The sequence below is a fragment of the Pongo abelii genome, chromosome 9 (assembly GCF_028885655.2).
Source record: "Pongo abelii isolate AG06213 chromosome 9, NHGRI_mPonAbe1-v2.0_pri, whole genome shotgun sequence".
NCBI classification, from domain to species: Eukaryota; Metazoa; Chordata; class Mammalia; order Primates; family Hominidae; genus Pongo; species Pongo abelii.
In genome coordinates this window covers 59193126-59212344 of record NC_071994.2, presented here as the reverse complement: position 1 = coordinate 59212344, position 19219 = coordinate 59193126, and the positions used below count along the sequence as shown (strand labels likewise).

General features: G+C 43.2%; 1 protein-coding gene across 21 annotated transcripts in view; it reads right to left on the bottom strand.

Annotated features, from left to right (window-relative positions):
- SERGEF (secretion regulating guanine nucleotide exchange factor) overlaps window positions 1-13092 on the bottom strand; it is a 253741-nt gene extending 240649 nt beyond the window's left edge. For 3 of the 21 annotated variants that reach the window (XR_008511605.2, XM_024255575.3, XM_024255576.3), the window contains exons 1-5: window positions 12836-12943; window positions 7846-7981; window positions 6451-6606; window positions 4311-4405; window positions 364-424 (exon numbers count right to left, since the gene is read on the bottom strand). Coding sequence is in view for 20 of the 21 variants with exons in the window: in XM_024255575.3 (XP_024111343.1) it covers window positions 364-424; window positions 4311-4405; window positions 6451-6606; window positions 7846-7981; window positions 12836-12895 (508 nt within the window). In the remaining variant the exon portion in view is untranslated. The other 18 variants (XM_054525856.2, XM_054525858.2, XM_024255573.3 and 15 more) reach the window with 16 other exon arrangements.
- Between the last annotated feature and the right edge of the window lie 6127 nt (window positions 13093-19219).

Sequence of the window (19219 nt, the reverse complement as noted above, 5' to 3'; positions counted from 1 at the left end):
ATTACAGACGTATTTTAAAAGGCGGAGGGCAGGCTGGGCACAGTGGCTCACACTTGTAATCCCAGTACTTTGGAAGGCCAAGGCGGGAGGATTGCTTGAGGCCAGAAATTCAAGACCAGCCTGGGCAACATAGTGAGACCCTGTCTCTACAAAAAAATCTTAAAAATTAGCAGGGCATGGTGGCATGCACCTATAGTTCTAGCTACTCAGGAGGCTGAGGCAGTTAGACAGCTTGGGCTCAGGAGTTCAAGGCTACAGCAAGCTATGATCGAGCCACTGAACTCTAGCCTAGGCAACAGAGTGAGACCCCATCTCTAAAAAATATTAAAATTAAAAATAAAAAAATAAAGATAAAATGATCACCTGTAGCAGCTAATGCATGCCTCAGTCCAGCAGCAATACAAACAACCTTCTCTTTATGGAGCTGTCAAAATAAAGAAAAGGATTTAGATCTCAGAACCATCCATCTACAAAATTTTATGTAATTTATACCAAATACAATGCAGTATGGTCCTCATTATGGGTCTGACTGGTTTAAAGCAACCACTCCCCCCAATATTTCCACCCATAAATACCTCTATATTTATCCCTAAAAGAAAAAAATATATCCTTTAAAATACTATTATCACAATACCATATGACAACAGCTCTCAGGGCTGGGAGGCACTTCTAAGGTCATCTAGTCCAAGAGTTAGTAAATGTTTTCTATAAAGGGACAGTTAGTAAAAGTTTTACAGGCCACAGTTTCTGTCACACTACTCAGCTCTGCCGCTGTAACATAAAAAGCAGCTCTAGACTATACAGAAATGAATGAGCATGACTGTGTGCCAGTAAGACTTTATTTACCAAGGGCTCAAAGTTTCCCAACATGATCTAGTCCAATCCCCATCCAACAACACCCCACCAAGTGGTCATCCAACTCCTGTCAAACACCTACCCCCAGTGACATAGGGATCGCCATTTCCCCAGGTGCCTGTTCCATCTTTGCACAGTTCCATTTATCTCTTTAGGTGGAACCAAACCTATCTGCCTGCAGCTTCTGACAATGCTTTCCAAATATTTGAAGACAGTTGTCATGTCCTCTCTAAGACATCTTGTAGTGGTTTTAAAAATAGGTCCTCAAATTCTTTGCTACTCCTCCCTTCAAGACGTGGAGCTTAATACCCCTCCCCTTGTGTGGGCTGGACTTAGTGACATGCTTTTAATAAAGAGAATAAAGCAGCAATGAGTGACTCAGAATCTAGGCGAAAAAAGGCACTAAGGCTTCCTGCTTAGCATCTCCCCCTCTCTCTCTCACCAATCCTGGAGGAAACCAGATGCTATGTCTGAAAAGTCCAATAGAAAGGTCCACATGGCAAGGAACATGAAACCATTAGGGCTTTACCACATTTGTTTATTTACAGGTCCACGGAGATTGCAAGCAGACCCAGCTAACATCTCAACTGCAACTTCATGAGAGACCAGCTAAGCTGTTCCTAAATTCCTGACTCTCCGAAACTGTGACATAATAAATGTTTGCTGTTTTAAGCTGCTAAGGTTTGCAGTAATTTGTTACACAGCAATAGATAACTAATGAAGATCTTTTCTTCAAAGCAAATATCCCCCATTCATCAGCCGTCACTGGGTTTCAAATTCCCTTCCCCTCCTGGTCTTCACTTCTCTAAACATGCTCTAGTTGTTCAATCTTTCTCTTTTAAAGGAACTCTATAGCATAATCATAACCCCATTAAGGCTTATCACATTTGTTTATTTACAGGTCCACAGTGTCTTTCTAAACTTTAGGACCTTCAAGGGCAGGACCTGAGTCTTATATACCTTTATGCCCAGGGCCTAAGCACCAAACCCACAACAAAACACAACATCCCAGATGCAGGCTGAACAGCAGAAAGGGCTGAGCTCTGGCCTTCCTTCTTCTGGAAACTATACTTCTGTCAATGGAGTCCACAATAACATTAGCTTACGAGAAGATCAAATCTTAGTGTTAATACAATTTGAACATATTGTCCTTTATATTTTTCTTTTGTTTTTTCCCAAAAAACTAACTGAAGGGCTTTACATGTGACTTCAGTCTCTTTAACACCACTCACCTCCACCTCTTACTCTCCATCCCAACTGTTGCTGCTTTAGTTTGAGCCACAATCATTTCATTTGGATTGTTAGCAAGAGTTTCCTAAGTAATCTTCCTTCAATCCATCTTCCTATCTGACCTCCCTACCATGCTGTTCTTACCATGTGTCACATACAACCACCCTGATTGCCCCATTCCCACCCACTCTACCCTGGAACTCCCACCTCTTCCTTATATTCCAACCATACTAAACTACTTATGATATCCCAAACTCTCCTGTTTTATGCCTTTGCACCTTTGCTTACATGGTTCCTTCTGCCTAGAATGTTCTTCTTTTGCACCCACTCTGAGCATCCTCCTATCCCAAGACAGGTAAACCTCTATTTAACTTTTGAGACTTAGCTTAAGCCTCTTCTCACCCCACCTTCCCCTAGATGCTCAAAACTCCCTCCTTTGGGGATATATATGCATCTGTCATAGTTCTGACATGGTATTACATTTCAGTATTTATGTGCCTATCATGTCCTACCAAACTATAAAGCTCTCAACTGCTAGGATAGGTCTTATTCAACTTTGCTCCCACTGCCTAAACATAGTACCTACACATAATGGTTGTCATTAATTAAATGAATTAATTTCTATTAAATTTCTCTTTGGCACATTGCTCCTATTGTTGCATAGAATATCACCTGTCAAAATGTTTTCACTTTCTGATTCTGTCATCCAACATATTTTAACCATTGTTCCTCTATTCCTTAATTATATAAAGTATAATTAAGCTAAATTAATTATAACTTATATGTAGGTGCTTACAAGGCCATCTATTTGCAATTGGGAGCTACAATACTTCCTTCAGGGACTACAGAGCCTAGACTTTGTGCATACCACGGGAACCATGACCCCAAATAACAGTCCACAGACCAACAACTGAGTTCAGCAAGCTGGCAGGGGCAGACCCAAGCTTTCTCTAGGGAAAGAACATCTCCCATTATTAATCAGAGTTTAGGGAAATTAGATCGGAGTGGGGCAGCTTAGGTGGTAAAACTCATTTTTGATTCAAGCATATTTCTTTAAAAATTCTATATTCCTATTATGATCACTTACAATATAAACTTCACAAAAATGGGTAATTTTAAGTATGATGCACTGAAGTAAAGAGCTCTGAACTAGAGCCAAGAGTCCTGTTTAACACTTGTTTTATCCAATATGGTAGCCACTACCTACACATAGCTCTTGAAAACTTGAAATGTGATTACACTAAACCGAGACATATTGTAAGTAAAAAATGCATACCAGAGTTCAAAGACTTAGTACAAAATCAGTATAAAATATCTTGTTAATAATTTTTATACTGAATTAGCCGGGCATGGCGCCAGGCACCTGTAATCCCAGCTACTCGGGAGGCCAAGGCAGGGAACTGCTTGAACCTGGGAGGCGGAGGTTGCCGTGAGCCAAGATCGCACCACTGCACTCCAGCCTGGGCGACAGAGTGAGACTCCGCCTCAAAAACAAAAATAAAAACAAAAAATAACTTTATACTGATGACATGCTGAAATAACAGGCAAATCTATAAAGACAAAAAGTAGATTAGTACTCACCAGGGGCTGAGGGGAAGGGAGAATAGGAATTGACTGCTATTAAGTACATAGTTTCTTTTGGTGGTAATGAAAATGTTCTAAAATAAGATAATGATATTGGTTGCTCATCTCTGTGGATATACATTTTAGAAGGGTTAATTTTATGGTATGTGAATTACAGCTCAATAATGCTGTTATTTTAAAAATTAATTTCACCTGTTTCTTTTTTAAATGGGGCTACTAGAAAATTTTAAATTACATATGGCTCACATTTTATTTCTACTGGCTAGCACTGGCCTATATCATTTGCCTAGCTTAGTGTCTTTCAACAAATCACTTCTATCTGGACCTATTTCTAACATAATTTCCATTATTACTAATTTTAGAACTGTAAAACGTCATTAATGTCCTTATGAGATGTATTACTTTTACTGTTTTATTTCACAAAACTTCATATGAAGTGTATGAAAACTAACAGAGGTTTTCATTCACAGCGTCTACCTCCCAACTTAATTTTTCCCAGAAGGACCTATTTTTCAACTCAAATTCTCCTACTCCATGGGTTTTCAGGGATCCTGACAGCCTTTTATTCTGGGGAGAGATAGGTTAATACCTTGGAAACACTTTAACAGGTCATGGGCAAGCTAAATATTAACTGTCCTCACCTCAATGGCCTGGGGAACCACACATCTTCGAGGTCCATGAGGAACTCCTAACTGGCCAAAGGAGTTGGATCCACATGATAGAACTTGACCATTTTCTGCAAAATACAAATACTTACACTGCAAATCTATGAAGTAAGATGTCTGTGACCAATGGGTAAATGCTGCAGGGTGAGAGATGCAAAGGGGATGAGGGGAAGTGCTTCAGTGCATTCAGAGCAGTCTCTGCTTTTATTCCTCTGGGAATGAAAACACTGGGCACCAGGTTAAGTGCTCTACACAGATTGTCTATTCTATTCTCAGATTATCTGTGTAGAACACTTAACTCAGTGCCTAGTATTGGGATGGGAGGATAGTAATTTCTCACTTTTCATGTTTCCATGTGACAAAATTTCCATTAGTAAACCACTCCAGCTTTTCTCCCTGCCCTTCCCCATCCTCACTGCTTTCTAGGGGACAGTGGTCATGTAACCAACTGGTGAGTTTAGGAGACGGGACAGGACATGTATGGCTTGGCACCTCCCTCTCAGTCATTCTAGGCTGACACAGAGGAAGCATTTCCCGTGGGGAAAGCCTAGAGATTTGGGGGTAAGTTTGGACCAGAAGAATATTAGGACCACTGGCCTCATAATTAATCCTGTCCTCCAATTTAGCCTTTACCAGTGAAAAGCCAATGGTTTTTAATCTCCAATACTGACTTCCCTGTGCTTTTCTCACAACTGGCTCCAAATGTGAGCAGGAAAGAGCATTATCTACTGACTCCTTATAATCCAAAACATAGGCTCACAATAAACATTTCATAAATGATAGTTACTATTTAGATTCTAATAATTACCATCAAATTCAACACATATTACAGAACCCCTTCACAGAGGAGGATGGTGACACTTGAGCAGGGTTTTAAAGCTGGGATTCGAGTCCATCAGATAGACAAGAGGGGCTGGTCCAGACAGACAGAAGAGCATATATTGCTTGGTATGACTAGAAAGAAAAGTATGAGGAGTGTGGAGAATAAGAGACAAGGCACAAACATAGCTAGGGAACAGTTACAGAAGGCCAACGCTAAAAAGCTAGGAATCTGAGCTATGTCTGGGAGAATCCACAAGGGTTTATGACAGGAGAGTGACAGAAGATGCCCTTGCCAGAGGACCGTGGCAAAGAGGGAGCCTAGTCAGAAACCATAGATGGTCCTTTAAATCCAGAATGGCCAGCTAGACAGAGCAAAGCTGAACAGAGAAGTCAAAACTGCTTCAAGGGAACAGACATCAGCTGACTAAGTAACTACTGCTGGCTGTTCCCAAGTGCATTATTCTAATAACCCTCTGGCCATACCCTATCCTGCTACCTGGCTTCACAAAGACCAAACAGATCTGCCCAACACCATTTATTTAAAAAAAAAAAAAAATCCCACAGTGTGAAAAAGCTGCCATCACTGCTTTGGCAACCACTGTTGCCTCATATTCTCCTACCACATTCCCTGTAAGTAACCCTTTGCTGCCACTGCTGGCCACTGGCCAGCTACCCCAGGCACACAGCTATCATGAACTTTTGGGACAGGAAGTAGCCACCAAAGGTGATCTAGTCTATTCCCTACTCCCTGACAAAAGTTTTCCACCCCAATCCCAGTCTCCTTTACCATTAAACTCTCCTTAGAAACGGTAGTCCACAACTTTCCTTGACAACCAGAGGGAAAATTTGTGTGTGCTTTTTATTTATTTTTATTTATTTTGAGATGGATTATTGCTCTGTTGCTCAGGCTGGGGTGCAGTGGCGCAAACTCAGCTCACTGCAACCTCCACCTCCCAGGTTCAAGTGATTCGCCTGCCTCAGCCTCCCAAATAGCTGGGACTACAGAGTAGCTGGGACTACAGGTGTGGGGTACCAAGCCTGGCTAATTTTTGTATTTTTAGTAGAGACGATGTTTTACCATGTTGACCAGGGTGGTCTCGAACTCCTGACCTCAAGTGATACACCTGCCTTGGCCTCCCAAAGTGCTGGAATTATAATTGTGAGCCACCACACCAGGCCTTGTGTGTGCTTTTTAAACACAAAGAGGCTTTCATTTAATCGGCAGTCACCACCATCATACCGTTCTCACCCAAAGCCTTTGTGGTGATAAAAATCTACCTAGGAGTGAACTCACCTGTGAGCATAATGGTAAAATCCCAGCCACAGGCCACCTGTTGGATGGGACAGCCAAAGAGGGATTTGCAGGGGGTAAAATATGGGATCTCCTCTGTGTGACCAAGCCCCAGTTGCCCATCTTTGTTCAGGCCACAAACAAAGAGGTCTCCTCCATCTGCAAAATGTAAAGGCATCAGTGATAGTGTGCACAGGAAAAAACACAACTGCAAAATGAACAAAAAGATTTCACTAATTATTTGGAATCTCAGACCAATAACTTTTTTTGCCATCCAAGTTAATAAGCCGTGTATGTTCATGTATTCTGGAGCCAAACAACACAAGGCCAAGGGCCTCAAACTAATACCTACATAGAAACTTCAAGTCTTGGAGCAGTGGTCAATCAATCACCAAACTGAGCATCTACTGGAACAAAAAGCCGACAACATTTATTCAACATTGAGAACGTGCCAGGTACTGTTTTAAAAGCTTTTTGTGCAGAGCGGACTTATCCTTTAGGCACAGTGTCTAGGGCCCACAATGCTTTCAGAGGCCCACAGAGTGGCTTAATTTTTAGTTATTTTTAAATGAGAAAAAGATAATATAGTAACAATGCATATATAACACTAAATCTGGAGTGGACTATATTAATATCCATCTTTATACCAACACAGTTGTAAAATATAATTTTATTTCTTTACAAAGGAAGGGGTCCATAAAGGGAAAAGCACCAAGGACCCATGACAGTAGGAATGGAGCCCTGCTAACTCACTGGTTCTCTTCACCCACCATTATTATCCTCACGTAACAGATTTAGAAACTGTGGCTATTTGCCCAAGGCCACATAGATAATAAGTCACAGAACCAGGATCTGAACCCAGAGATTTGATTCCAGAGCTCATGTTTTCAACCAGATGCAGTATGCCCCCCTTTACAACATTGTAGCACTTGTACTACTTGTTAAGTGCTATCCTAGATACAGTAAGGGAAGATTAAGGGAAATACACAGTTTTTGCTCTCAAGGAATATCCAATCTAATTACAAAGACTTCTAACTCCTATGGTGTAAAATATACACTGTAACTCTGCCACTAATTTGCCTTGTGATGTTAAGCAATATACATTGTAACTGCCACTACTTTGCCTTGTGATGTTAAGCAATCAGTGTTCCTTTCTGAGTTTCATTCGTATAATGGAGGGGGTGGGGGAAAGGGGTGGCCTAGAAGATCTCTGAAGTCCTTCTAGCCCTGAAAATCTAGGATCTTCTGAGGGTAATTTGGCTCTTTCACAAAAATGTTTCACAAAAATACATTATTTTCCTCTGCAAAATACAAAAGGCTGAAAGATGGCAATATCATATCCAGGGGAAAACGTCTAAATAAGAAAATGAGTGACTATCTACTTTTGAAGGAAATTACCTGTGACAACTGCAGAGTGGCCCCCTCCTCCTGTGATCCTCCTGATACTCCTGGGTTTACAGAAGTCATTCAGTTGCTGGGGCAACAGCACATCTTCCTTATGGCCGAGGCCAAGTTGCCCATAGCTATTTGCACCCTAGGGATGAATAAGCCAAGGATGAAAAAGTGTGGGAACCACAACTGTCAATGTCTATTTACCTGTCTCTGTCTTTCTCACCCTGACGTATCTCTCAGACCCTATAACAGATGAGATTTATTAGGCTCATTCTTTTTTTAAAAAAATTTTTTAGCTCCTTCATGGCAAATACTCACAGCACTGTTTATTCAAATATATAACAAGCACCAGAAAACAACATGTAACACTGTCTCCTCACCCCTGATCTGTAATCCCATTAGAAAGAGCCTCATGAACATAACAGTGGAGGAAATTCATGTCCAGGAAAGTTCCTAGGTAGGCACCCTGGCAGGCTTAATTTATTGGGGCAATGGACAAATGCCCTGCTTGGCCCCCTGCAGCAGCTGAAGAAACCACACTTTTTTCTACCTTAGGCCCCAGAAGGCAAAGCGGCAATGCTAGCCATGGCTGGAGGGGACATGAGTCCTATAAGGTCACTGGCCTAGCCCAACCCTCTGGAGGTAATGAGGTAAAATGGCCTTTCCTCTTAGAATGGCCAGGAAAAGAGAGGCCATATCCTAAATCAAGGTTCTTCTGACTGAGAACAAGACAGCCTCTTGAGGAGGAGGGGCTTCTCTTCTCTAGAGAGAGTTCTGGGCTACGAGTCCTTGGCAGGAGTATCTCGTATCTCTCCTTACCCCCTCCTCCTGCACCCATACCACCTCACTGCTTTCCCTAGCTGAACTTCAGCCCCCAAATGAGAACATTATCCAGCATGTTTCAAATAAATTATAAATATGGACACAGAATCCAAACAAAGTTCCAGTAGAAGCTGCTCACAGACCCCTATAGGGTCCAGCCTGAAGAAAAAGGAAGGTCATTCCTTTGTTATCTGTGTCTCTAGAGCTGTAGGCAAAACTGTCTCCCCTTGTCCTTGAGTAATCATGAGAACAGCTCAGGACAGACAGCGTTTCAGACTTAGAAACACTCTCACCCCATCTCCTTTCTTCCCTCCCCAAATCTCTTCCCCAAAATCTGAAAAGAAAAATAATAATAATTCGCTCACCAGAAGGACTCTGGAGCATTTGGGAATGTAAATCTTACCCTTCCTTTGTCAAGTGGGAAACTGACCAAAGAGGAAATGACCTGTTAGGCTCATTCTTAATGGCTGTTATATGCTTCCATATTTAGATGGAGGCCCCATCCTCAGAACACCATGATTTCCATATGAGAAGAGTCCTAGGCATCCACAACTCAGCCAGTAATATTCCTCATCTTTCCCTTCTTATGCTCCAGCACCCATGTATTGCCTTTTGGAGTCAGCACAGGGGTTCCTTCTGATAAAGGTTAACTACCTAGGGAAGCTAAGGAAAGAAAAAAATGAGGGAGAAATGGCATCAAAATGGGAGGGCAACATCCTGAAATTAGTTCTTGTTTCTCCTCCCCACACCCAGGATGGGAAAACCGACAATGACTCTGGAATCAAAGCTGGCTAAGGATTTTGTGCCTTAAAGCAAGGCACGTCATTATTTCATTTGTACAGATGAAAGAGGCTGGCAATGATCTCTAAAGCCCTTTCCAAGTACAGTGCTATGTGACTCCAAGATTCACAAGATGAGATTCCAGGGAGGGGACAGATTTCCCCTTAACAGGCAACATGTCTATTATTATTATTATTATTATTATTATGCAAAAAAGGTCCATAATCCCTAATCTGAAATGCTTACAGTCAGATGTATTTCAGATTCAGAATTTTACAGCTTTTAGAAAAGTAATACACTATATATGTCATATATACTGATGCAAGGTCCAGGGACAGCAGCCCATAAGCAAAACAATAATATTTCTGCATTAAAAAGTACAAATATTCATAAGAAGTGGCCAAAGACTATAAATGGCCTTATGTCCAGTAAGTTTTGGGTTTTCAGAGCTTTTCGTATTCAGAATTGAAGATAAGGGATTGTGGACCTGCAAAGAGAATCTTACTAAGATTTCAGAAATCTTTATAATTTATTCAAGTACCTACTCCTAGCTGGTTCTTCCTGGAGATGAGAAGTAAAATCTTTTAAATATGTTTGTTTTTGAAGACACCTGAATGAGGAAAGGTGATGTAAAATAATCACAACAAATACATACATACGTACTTACATACATACATACATACATATACAATCCTTCCCCTTGTAGTCTATTTCACAGCCATCCTGGGCTGCAAGGACTCAAAGATGGAAGAGTAAGCCACAGCAGGGGCATAAGTCCCAGAAGCCCACAGGGGCAATATTAGCTACCAATTACTGAGTGCTTCTCTCCATACTGTGCATTCACCTTTAATCCTCACAACAACTAAGAAGGACATTATTACTCCCATTTTCTTATCAAAGAAACTAAGGCTCAGAGAGGTTAAGTAACTTTCCATAGTTACCTCTGGGTGGGCAAAAAGTCTGATGCCCTGCACCTTTTACTATACCTTATTGTGTCTCTAAGAAAAAAAATTAAAAAAGGACATACAGTGAACCAGCCCAGAGCTTACCTGGCAGGTGGTTAACTGTATGACCTTATCTAAAATAGCATCCCCATATCACTCATTTTCTGCCTTATTTTTCTTCATGCCACTTCTTGATGTTACATTACATATGTCTACTTGTTTACTGTACACCACCCCTGCCAGAAACTAAACCCCAGGAGGGCAGGAACTCTGCTTTGCTCACTGCTGTTTCCCCTGCATTTGAAACTGTGCTGGCCCAAAGAAGATGCACATATATTTACATGGCGAATGAATGTAAGACCCTATGAAAGACTTGCTCAGCATGGAGGGGAATATAGAGCATATATGCACAGGATTTCTTGGTCAGCCCTGAGATCTCCGTAGCTGTCCCATTACCAGGGGTGCAAGGCTGCTGAACACCTGGGAGAAAAGTAACATCATGCATGGGCACCCTGAGGTTCAAATTATGGTACCAATTTTTGTAATGCTGCGAGAGGCCCTCGAAGGGAGGGCAAGACGAAGGGAAATTTAACACAACCTATTACAACTGTTGTTTGCCTTTCTTCCTTACAAACACTCCAGACATATCACACATGCACATGCACACACACACACACACACACACACCCTAAACAAGGTAAATCCCTTTCCTGTGAACTAAACTTTATTCCCCCAAAATTCACGTGTTGAAGCCCTAACCTTTAGTACCTTACTGTTCTTGGAGAGAGGGCCTTTAAAGGGGCAATTAAGGTTAAATGAGGTCATAAGGGTGGGGCCCTAATCCAATATGACTGGTGTCCTTAAAAGAAGAGACACCAGGGATGCTCACGCACACAGAAAAGGCCATGTGAGGACACAGTGAAAAAAGCCATGTGAGGACACAGTGAGAAGGCGGCCATCTGCAAGCCAGAGAGGCCTCTGGAGAAACCAAACCTACTCACACCTTGATCTTGGCCTTCCAGCCTCTGGAACTGTGAGAAAATAAATTTTTGTTGTTTAAGCCTCTGTTGTGTGGTATTTTGTTATGGTAGCCCTAGCCGACCAACACACCCCCCCCAGTTTCAGATTATACAGCAGGAAAAACACACCACAGTCCTCCAAACACAGCAGAAGGGTGTCAACAACCTATTAAACATATTTTACATATTTATTCGGCTTTGTCTGTACTGAAACAATATTTCTGTTTCCTCTGTCCACACAGACACCAGTCTCCTGCCGGGAAAAAGCCAAAGACAGCACACATTCAGTCCCCAACTCCACCCCCAGCTCCCGGGCCACCTCAAAGATGCCCAGCCAGCCAGACTACCGCAGGCCACGCCATGCTCTCCCTCCTGCCAAATTGCAGCCCCACATTCAACAAGTGCCGCCTTGTACTGATCATTACTTCTTTAAAAATTGGACAATTAATACTGATTTTAACAGCAATACAGGTTATAATTTTGCTCTCCCCCAGCACAAGAGCTGGAAGTCCTTCACTCGTGTATTTCACTCACGTGTATTTCCCCAACACCAGCACATGAGGTAGGCACACAGATGCTCGTTCATTCATTCGTCAACAAGTATTTACTGGGGACCTACAATGTGCCAGGCACCAAGAGAGGCACCGTGAACAAGACAGGCACAGCACCCACTCTTACCACACTTACTTTCTAGCCAGAGAGACTGACGTTAATAATAAATTATACACATCATTACAATTGTGATACGTGCTATGAAGAAGCACAAGACGCAGCGACTGCTCGTTCCCGTGCATGCTGGCCGGCCACCCGCCACGCTCCTGTGCATGAACCCTCCTCTCTCCCAGACACACATCAAGATGACCCTGTCTCTCCCAATGCTCCCGTCAAACCAACAGCAGCCCAACTCCCCCAAGACATGCAAGAACCGGTCACAGCAGAGTGTCAGCAAATAGGCAGGGTCTGTGCCTTGTGCGCGGCCAAACACCGCAGGCCTCACATCCAAAGGATGCTTTCGCCAGGCTGGGACAGGGCCTCCCTCCTCCAGGCATCAGGAGGGTGGGGGGCACAGGTGGTCCCACGAGGCTCTGCGACCGGGCGATCCTCTCCACCGAGCCCTCCGCGCTGTCTTCCAGGCACTATTCGGGCGGGAGGGCTCCCGCGGAACCAGACGCTCTGCCCCGAGGCAGGTTCTTCCCGCGGCGCCACAGCCCCTCCGGCCCTGACCCCGCCAGCCGGCAGGCCCCTAAGTCGACCGCGAAGACCCTTCCTTCCCCGCCCGCTCCTCCTCCGCTCCCAGGCCAGGATCCTTCAACCCAGAGCCCGGCTCGGACCTCGGCCGCCCAGCCCCTGAACTGCCCACGCCGCGGCCAGCAGCTCCCACGTCTCGGCGCCCCTCAGGGCCGGCACTGGCCCGGGGGCGGAGTCACGTACCCAGGCGAAGAGCGCGGCCGCCGCGGGGGCGGCCTCCGAGGCGCTGGGCTCGCGCTCCATGCGAGGACGCTCCGCCGGCGCTTCCGGGAGGGACCGCACGGGGGCGGGGCCTGCCGGGGACGAGTGGGCGCCGGAGCCCTGGGCGCCGGTGCTGGACCAGGGACGCGTGATGGGTAGGGCGCGGGGCGGGGTCTGTGGTGGGAAGGGGCCGGCGGGCCGGGAGAGAGGGTGCGGCCGCGCCCTCGGGCCACTAGGGATCAGTGGTGGGCGGGGCCGGACGACAGTCCTGGAGCCGCCTCCCAGTCAGCCCGCCCCGGCGGCGCTCGCAGCGTCTCCGCCCGCAGCCTCCTGTCTCGCTGGGCCTCTCAGCCTTTCGCTCCTCCCCCGTCGTAGTCGTTATTTTTAGTCATAATTTCATGTTTCATGCAGGTGCACTGCGCGCCACAGTTCACAACGCTCCTTCGCGTTTTTGTCTCCTTGGAGGCCCACGACAGCCCAGAGGGGCTGACAGGGCAGGGATGGCATCACCATTTACGGGAACAGGAAATGGAGCCTGAGGGGTAGGGCAGGGTCCTGCCCGGCGTCTCAGGCGCAATTGTCTTGAGCCCGCTTTTGTGTGCGTTCGCAAACATCTGAGGGGACGCCTTGGGAGGCGAGTGGAGTGGCACGTCGCCGGTGTCGCCCTCTGCACCTGGCACGGAGCGGGAACCCGCCCCTCACGACGCTGAGTGGGGGAGGCTAGTTAGCGTCGACTCCTGCCGGGGCAGCCTCGGCGCTCCGGGCACGGCCCTGAGCTCATTCTATTAATAATACTGGATAATCGTCACCCAACGAACATTTCCCTATAAAATGGCTCTTCTCAGACAGCGTCGTGTTGCTGATGGGAGTTAATTAAGTTCAATTTATCTGAAGGAAAATATGGCACTGCGTATCGGGAATACAGAACACATGGGGTCACATTAAAGATGATCATCCACATTCACATTCGGTAGCACTTGGCCCTTCTGCTGACACGGGCCTCCAGCACTCACTGCCCTTCACCCCTGGGCTTCTGGGAAGTGTCTCCAATGAGCTCTTACACTGTCCTTTCCTGTTCTTTCACTCCATCCACTTCTAGGAGTTTCTGCCTGGAAGACCACTTGAGGGCAGCCCCTCACCTTTATCTCTCCAACCTGTGGCATCTGGAGAACGTCGATGACCATATCAAGAAAAAAGCAAACTTTGGAGAGATAAAACAGCTCTTCATTCTCTAGGGATCTGAATGTGCAGGAGCTATAATGCTTGCTGACTGTCTTATGAGTGGGCTTTTTTGTGCTGACCATTTCTTCGAAGCATGTGTAACAGGATGTAAAAATGGGACCCTTCCCCGCTCAGTTTTGGCTGAGCAACAACTGTCAGTTACTCCTATATCATAAAGTAAGGTTCAAGACCACCAAAGCAGGACTTGCAAAGCAGCTGTCTAGAAACCGGTGTATGACTTTCAGTCTACGAAAAAGGTTGAGAGGCCAGAGAGAATTCTAGTAGGATATGTGGCCACAATTATCAATGTGGTGTGGGTCTCACCCATCTCAGGTCTAAGGAAAGTTACTTTAGCTGGGTCCCTGAGAGAGCTTGTTATGCATCCCTCCAGATTGGGACCCAGACAGGCTTCTGTCCAATCCGTTCTGAGAAATACAAGGGCTTGTGGCTGGATATCTGCTCTAATAGCTGAGCAAAGACAAACTGACGCTTTGGGGAGGTCTTTCACACCCAGAGTTTTTCAAAATAAAAACTGTCCATTTCTCATGTGAGTATTTCCCATACCTGAGCAAACTGGCTGGGGGATGGTCTTAGACCTTGTCCAAGAGAATTTCTGGAAGGGTGAAGTGACACCCACAGGAGAGTCGATCACTAGATTCCTTGAGGGTGAGGGAAATGAATTTAACAGCCCAGAGAGATACATTTACCCACATCAAGAAATCCCAAGAAATAAGGTGGGAAGGTCTTCCAAAACGCCCACAAGAAAATGTCAGCATGTAATACTTACCAAGTACAGAAAGCACTGATGACAACTCACAACAGTATCAGACCAAAAAGAACTTTTCTCCTTACCTCTCCTCCCCTCTACATCTCCCCAACCCTGAAGGAGTCCCAGGCATCCACTGAGTAACAAGAGACAAGGAAATGAAGAAACTAAGCACACCCACTCCTTTCTCAGTTCTAGAAGAGGAAAAAAGCTTCAGCCTTAAAGTTTGTTTTATCAAAGTTTTTCCACAGGACTAGCCTTTTTAAATATTAAAATGAGAAAGAGAGAGTGTGTGTGTGTGTGTGTGTGAGAGAGAGAGAGAGAGAAATGGAAATTAGGAGCTAAGGACTTTTTATTACCTGTGAGCAAGTAGAAAGTCAGGCAGCAACCTGAGATTTCATCCAGAGGGGCAAGGAAGAACTACCTACAGAGCCAGTTTTAATAGAGAGAAGATCTGGGAGAATATAGTTGTTTTCTGACTCCACCCTTTGAATGTACAAGCATCAATATTTTAACTAACCTACAGTTATATTATTATGTCATATCCCTTAATATAATTTATTGGAAGTGTTGAGATGTTGCAACTATTTCAACTATGTACTCGCCACTGCCTAGTTCTTCCCATGAGCAGCCTGGCTGAATTGCAGTTCTTGAATGGGACTACATTTAAACCATTTAATGGCTTCACTTTCAGATGGCTTGTCTCCCCAAAAGAGGAAAGTATAAAGTATTTGGGAACATACAGATTGCATCTCTGTACCATAAAGGTTAGGAAATTTTTTCCCGTTGGATTATTTTATTTAATCATCCCAATAATACTAGTATGATAAGTGCTGTTAGGATTATTATTTTGTTTTATCTTATTATTATGTTTTTTGAGGCAGGGTCTCCCTCTGTTGCCCAGGCTGGGGTGCAGGTGGCACGATAATGGCTCACTGCAGCCTCTACCTCCTGGGCTGAAGTGATCCTCCTGCCTCAGCCTCCCAAGTAGCTAGGGCTACAGGTGTGAGCCACCTTGCCTGGCCAGGATCATTGTTTTATAGATGAGAAAACTGAGGCTCAAAGTAGTTATTTACTTCAAGGTCAGTTTTCTACTTTTGATAAAGGAAGATTAGCTAGCTGCATACCAATTCTCTCATAAAAAAAAACTAGAAAGTTTGACAGAGAATATTTTTAAAATCTATTTCAAGTTATTGGAGAGCTATCAAAGCAGGAAGAACTTGAAGGGCCAAGATCTGGAAGCTGAGAGATTATATTTGGCACTACTTTTCTCCTTGAAGCACTTGCTAATTACTAAGCAATGTCTTGGAGGCTAAGAAACTGCTCTGAAATCAACAACTAAGAAGCTGAGCAGTACCTTTAGCAATCTCATAGGGTAGGGATGGGAGGAGGGAATGGTGGACATGAAGGAGGGGACAAAAGTAGTAGTCCAGAGCCCCCAAGGAGAAGCCCTGGTACACACTCATAGTTTTCTCTTGAGATCCCTAAAGGGCTACACCCTAAAAGTCAAGGTGAACTGGAAATAGACCAGCCCTCACAAAGACCGAAGCTCAACTTCTCTTTGGCTCAATCCCTAATTGGACTAAGACTTTACCATGCCATTATATACTGCCTACTAGAAGCAAAAATTAATACCCTCTTGTGGAAGATAAAATCATCCAGAAGCTAAGGAGGAATATCTGTTAAGAGAGTGATTGTATTAGTAATTCTTTACATGTGGAAAATGAGGAGTTGTTTTTTTTTACAAAGTCCTCTTGCAGCATAACTTCTCCAATAATCTAGTGTAGTAGACTTATCTCATTTTACAGATGAGGAGTGTAAACCAAAAATAAAATTCTAAGGCCCCCCCAACCATCTGAATGGACTTTCTTCTAGGCCAGGGCACTCTAAAATGTAACCTGAAAGACTGATTCAGGACATGACTGGAAGTGGGGGTCACACACATGCCTCCTTATACCTCTCCAGCATTAACATCAACACAGACCTTAAGTCTGATAAGAAAAATTGACAGTCTATTCTCTTGGAAGCCTGCCAATTGGAGGCTTCATCTGCATGATAAAACTCTGGTCTCCGCAAACTCATACAGCAACCCAGACATTCCTTTCAATGAATTGCCAATTAGAAAAATTTTAAAACTACCTATAAACTGGAAGCCTCCCACCCAACACTTTGAATTATCCCAGCTTTCTGGACTGAGACAATGTATCTTATAAATGTATTTGACTGAAGTCTCATGTCTCCCTAAAATGTATAAAACCAAGCTGCACCCTGACCACCTTGGGCACATGTTCTCGGGGTCTCCTAAGGGCTGTGTCATGGGCCATGGTCACTCATATTTAGCTCTTCAAATACTTTACTGTGTTTGACTCTTTTCGTTGACAGGAACATAACACAGACTTTACCAAGAACTCTGAAAAGTGGTTACCAGGTTCCAGATGTGTTTGGCTTCTATCTCATATCCATAGGCTTTTTAAGAAGTATAAAGATATAATGGATTTCCTAAACTAATAAAATTGCTAATATAAGTTTAAATCAATTTTTAACGTATGTTTGAAAAAAAAAATACTGGTTGAGAACATAAATTTTGTGTTCATTTATTATCCCACTGAATAACAAACTTGTAAATCATAAATATATATTACATAGTAAAGCAAAGATTAGACCAAAATAGACCATAGTACCTTAAACACTTCCTATGAATTAACATATGGACTCTATCATATATTCCTTTAGAGAATTCAGGATTTTTTTCTTTTTTGAATTTGGAAGCCAACTTAAAAGCTAACAATAATTATGTACATTTTGGTGTGTCATTACTACTTGTATAACTCCAAATGACAAAATATGTAGATAAAGAAATGTAGGTATTCTGAAGACCAGCTTTTGAGCATCCTTAAAAAGTCATGAGGATATTAACTATGTCTTTGAATAATGATTCACTGATTAAGAATTATTAACCGGCTGGGCATCGTGGCTCATGCTTGTAATCCCAGCACTTTGGGAGGCTGAGGCGGATGGATCACCTGAGGTCAGAAGTTCGAGACCAGCCTGGCCAACATGGCGAAACCCCATCTCTACTAAAAAAACAAAAATTAGCCGGGCATGGTGAAGCACACCTGCAGTCCCAGGTTGCAGCGAGCTGAAATCACGCAACTGCACTCCAGCCTGGGCAACAGAGTGAGACTCTGTCTAAAAAAAAAAAAAAAAAATTATAAACGAAGCCTTTAGTTCAATTCTGTTCTCACATTTGGGTAACTATTTACATATTCCTAGGTGCTTTGAAGACATATATTTAAAATGCATGAAAATTCTAAGACTCTCAGGACTCCTGATTTACCAAATATTACAAATACCCAGAGGTGAGAAGAACTGAAATAAATCATTAAAAATTTCCAATGTTTGGCCGGGTGCAGTGGCTCATGCCTGTAATCCCAGCACTTTGGGAGGCCGAGGCGGGCAGATCACGAGGTCAGGAGATCGAGACCATCCTGGCTAACACAGTGAAACCTTGTCTCTACTAAAAATACAAAAAATTAGCTGGACGTGGTGGCGGGCGGCTGTAGTCCCAGCTACTCAGGAGACGGTGGAAGGAGAATGCCGTGAACCTGGGAGGCAGAGCTTGCAGTGAGCCAAGATCGCACCACTGCACTCCAGCCTGGGCGACAGAGCAAGACTCCGTCTCAAAAAAAAAAAAATTTCCATTGTTCTGAAGTTGTGGATTATAAGGCTGTGCCTTTAACATTTATTCTCATGTGCTTTAGTCATAGAGTGATTTCAAACATCATCATTTTAAAATTCAATAAGTATGATTCTTTGCCATTATCAAAGTTGTATGAAAATAACCATATAAAGTATGCATAATCTGTGTTATTTGCTATTTTTTAATTTCTTTTTTCTACATGTTATAAGATTTGCTATCTATTATGATTTGCTTACAGTAGATTTCCTTGCAACCAAACTATAAATCAGATAATCAATATTTCAAATGATTCCAGATTAGCTAGCATCTATTTACCATCAAATGTATACTTAAGAGTTGATTAGCTATTAAAATGTACAATGTAAAAATTTAAAACAGCATGAATTATTCTTCAAAATTCTATTTCTTTATATAATATGACATGAAATACAAAGTTTTTAATAATTTATTTTGAGGACTAAGAAGTATTAAAAGATCTATTAGTCTGTTGAAATAAAACATGTTAAATGGTATACAATTTATTTATGTGAAAAAAAGCCTATTTTTAAGTAGCTAACTAAACCTGAAAATGATTGAAAATATGATGTTTAATATACCATTAATGGAAATTAAATTACTGGGAGAGGAAGCTGATGGACTGTGATATTCAAGTGATTCTGAGTTCCTTTATAGACCTGTT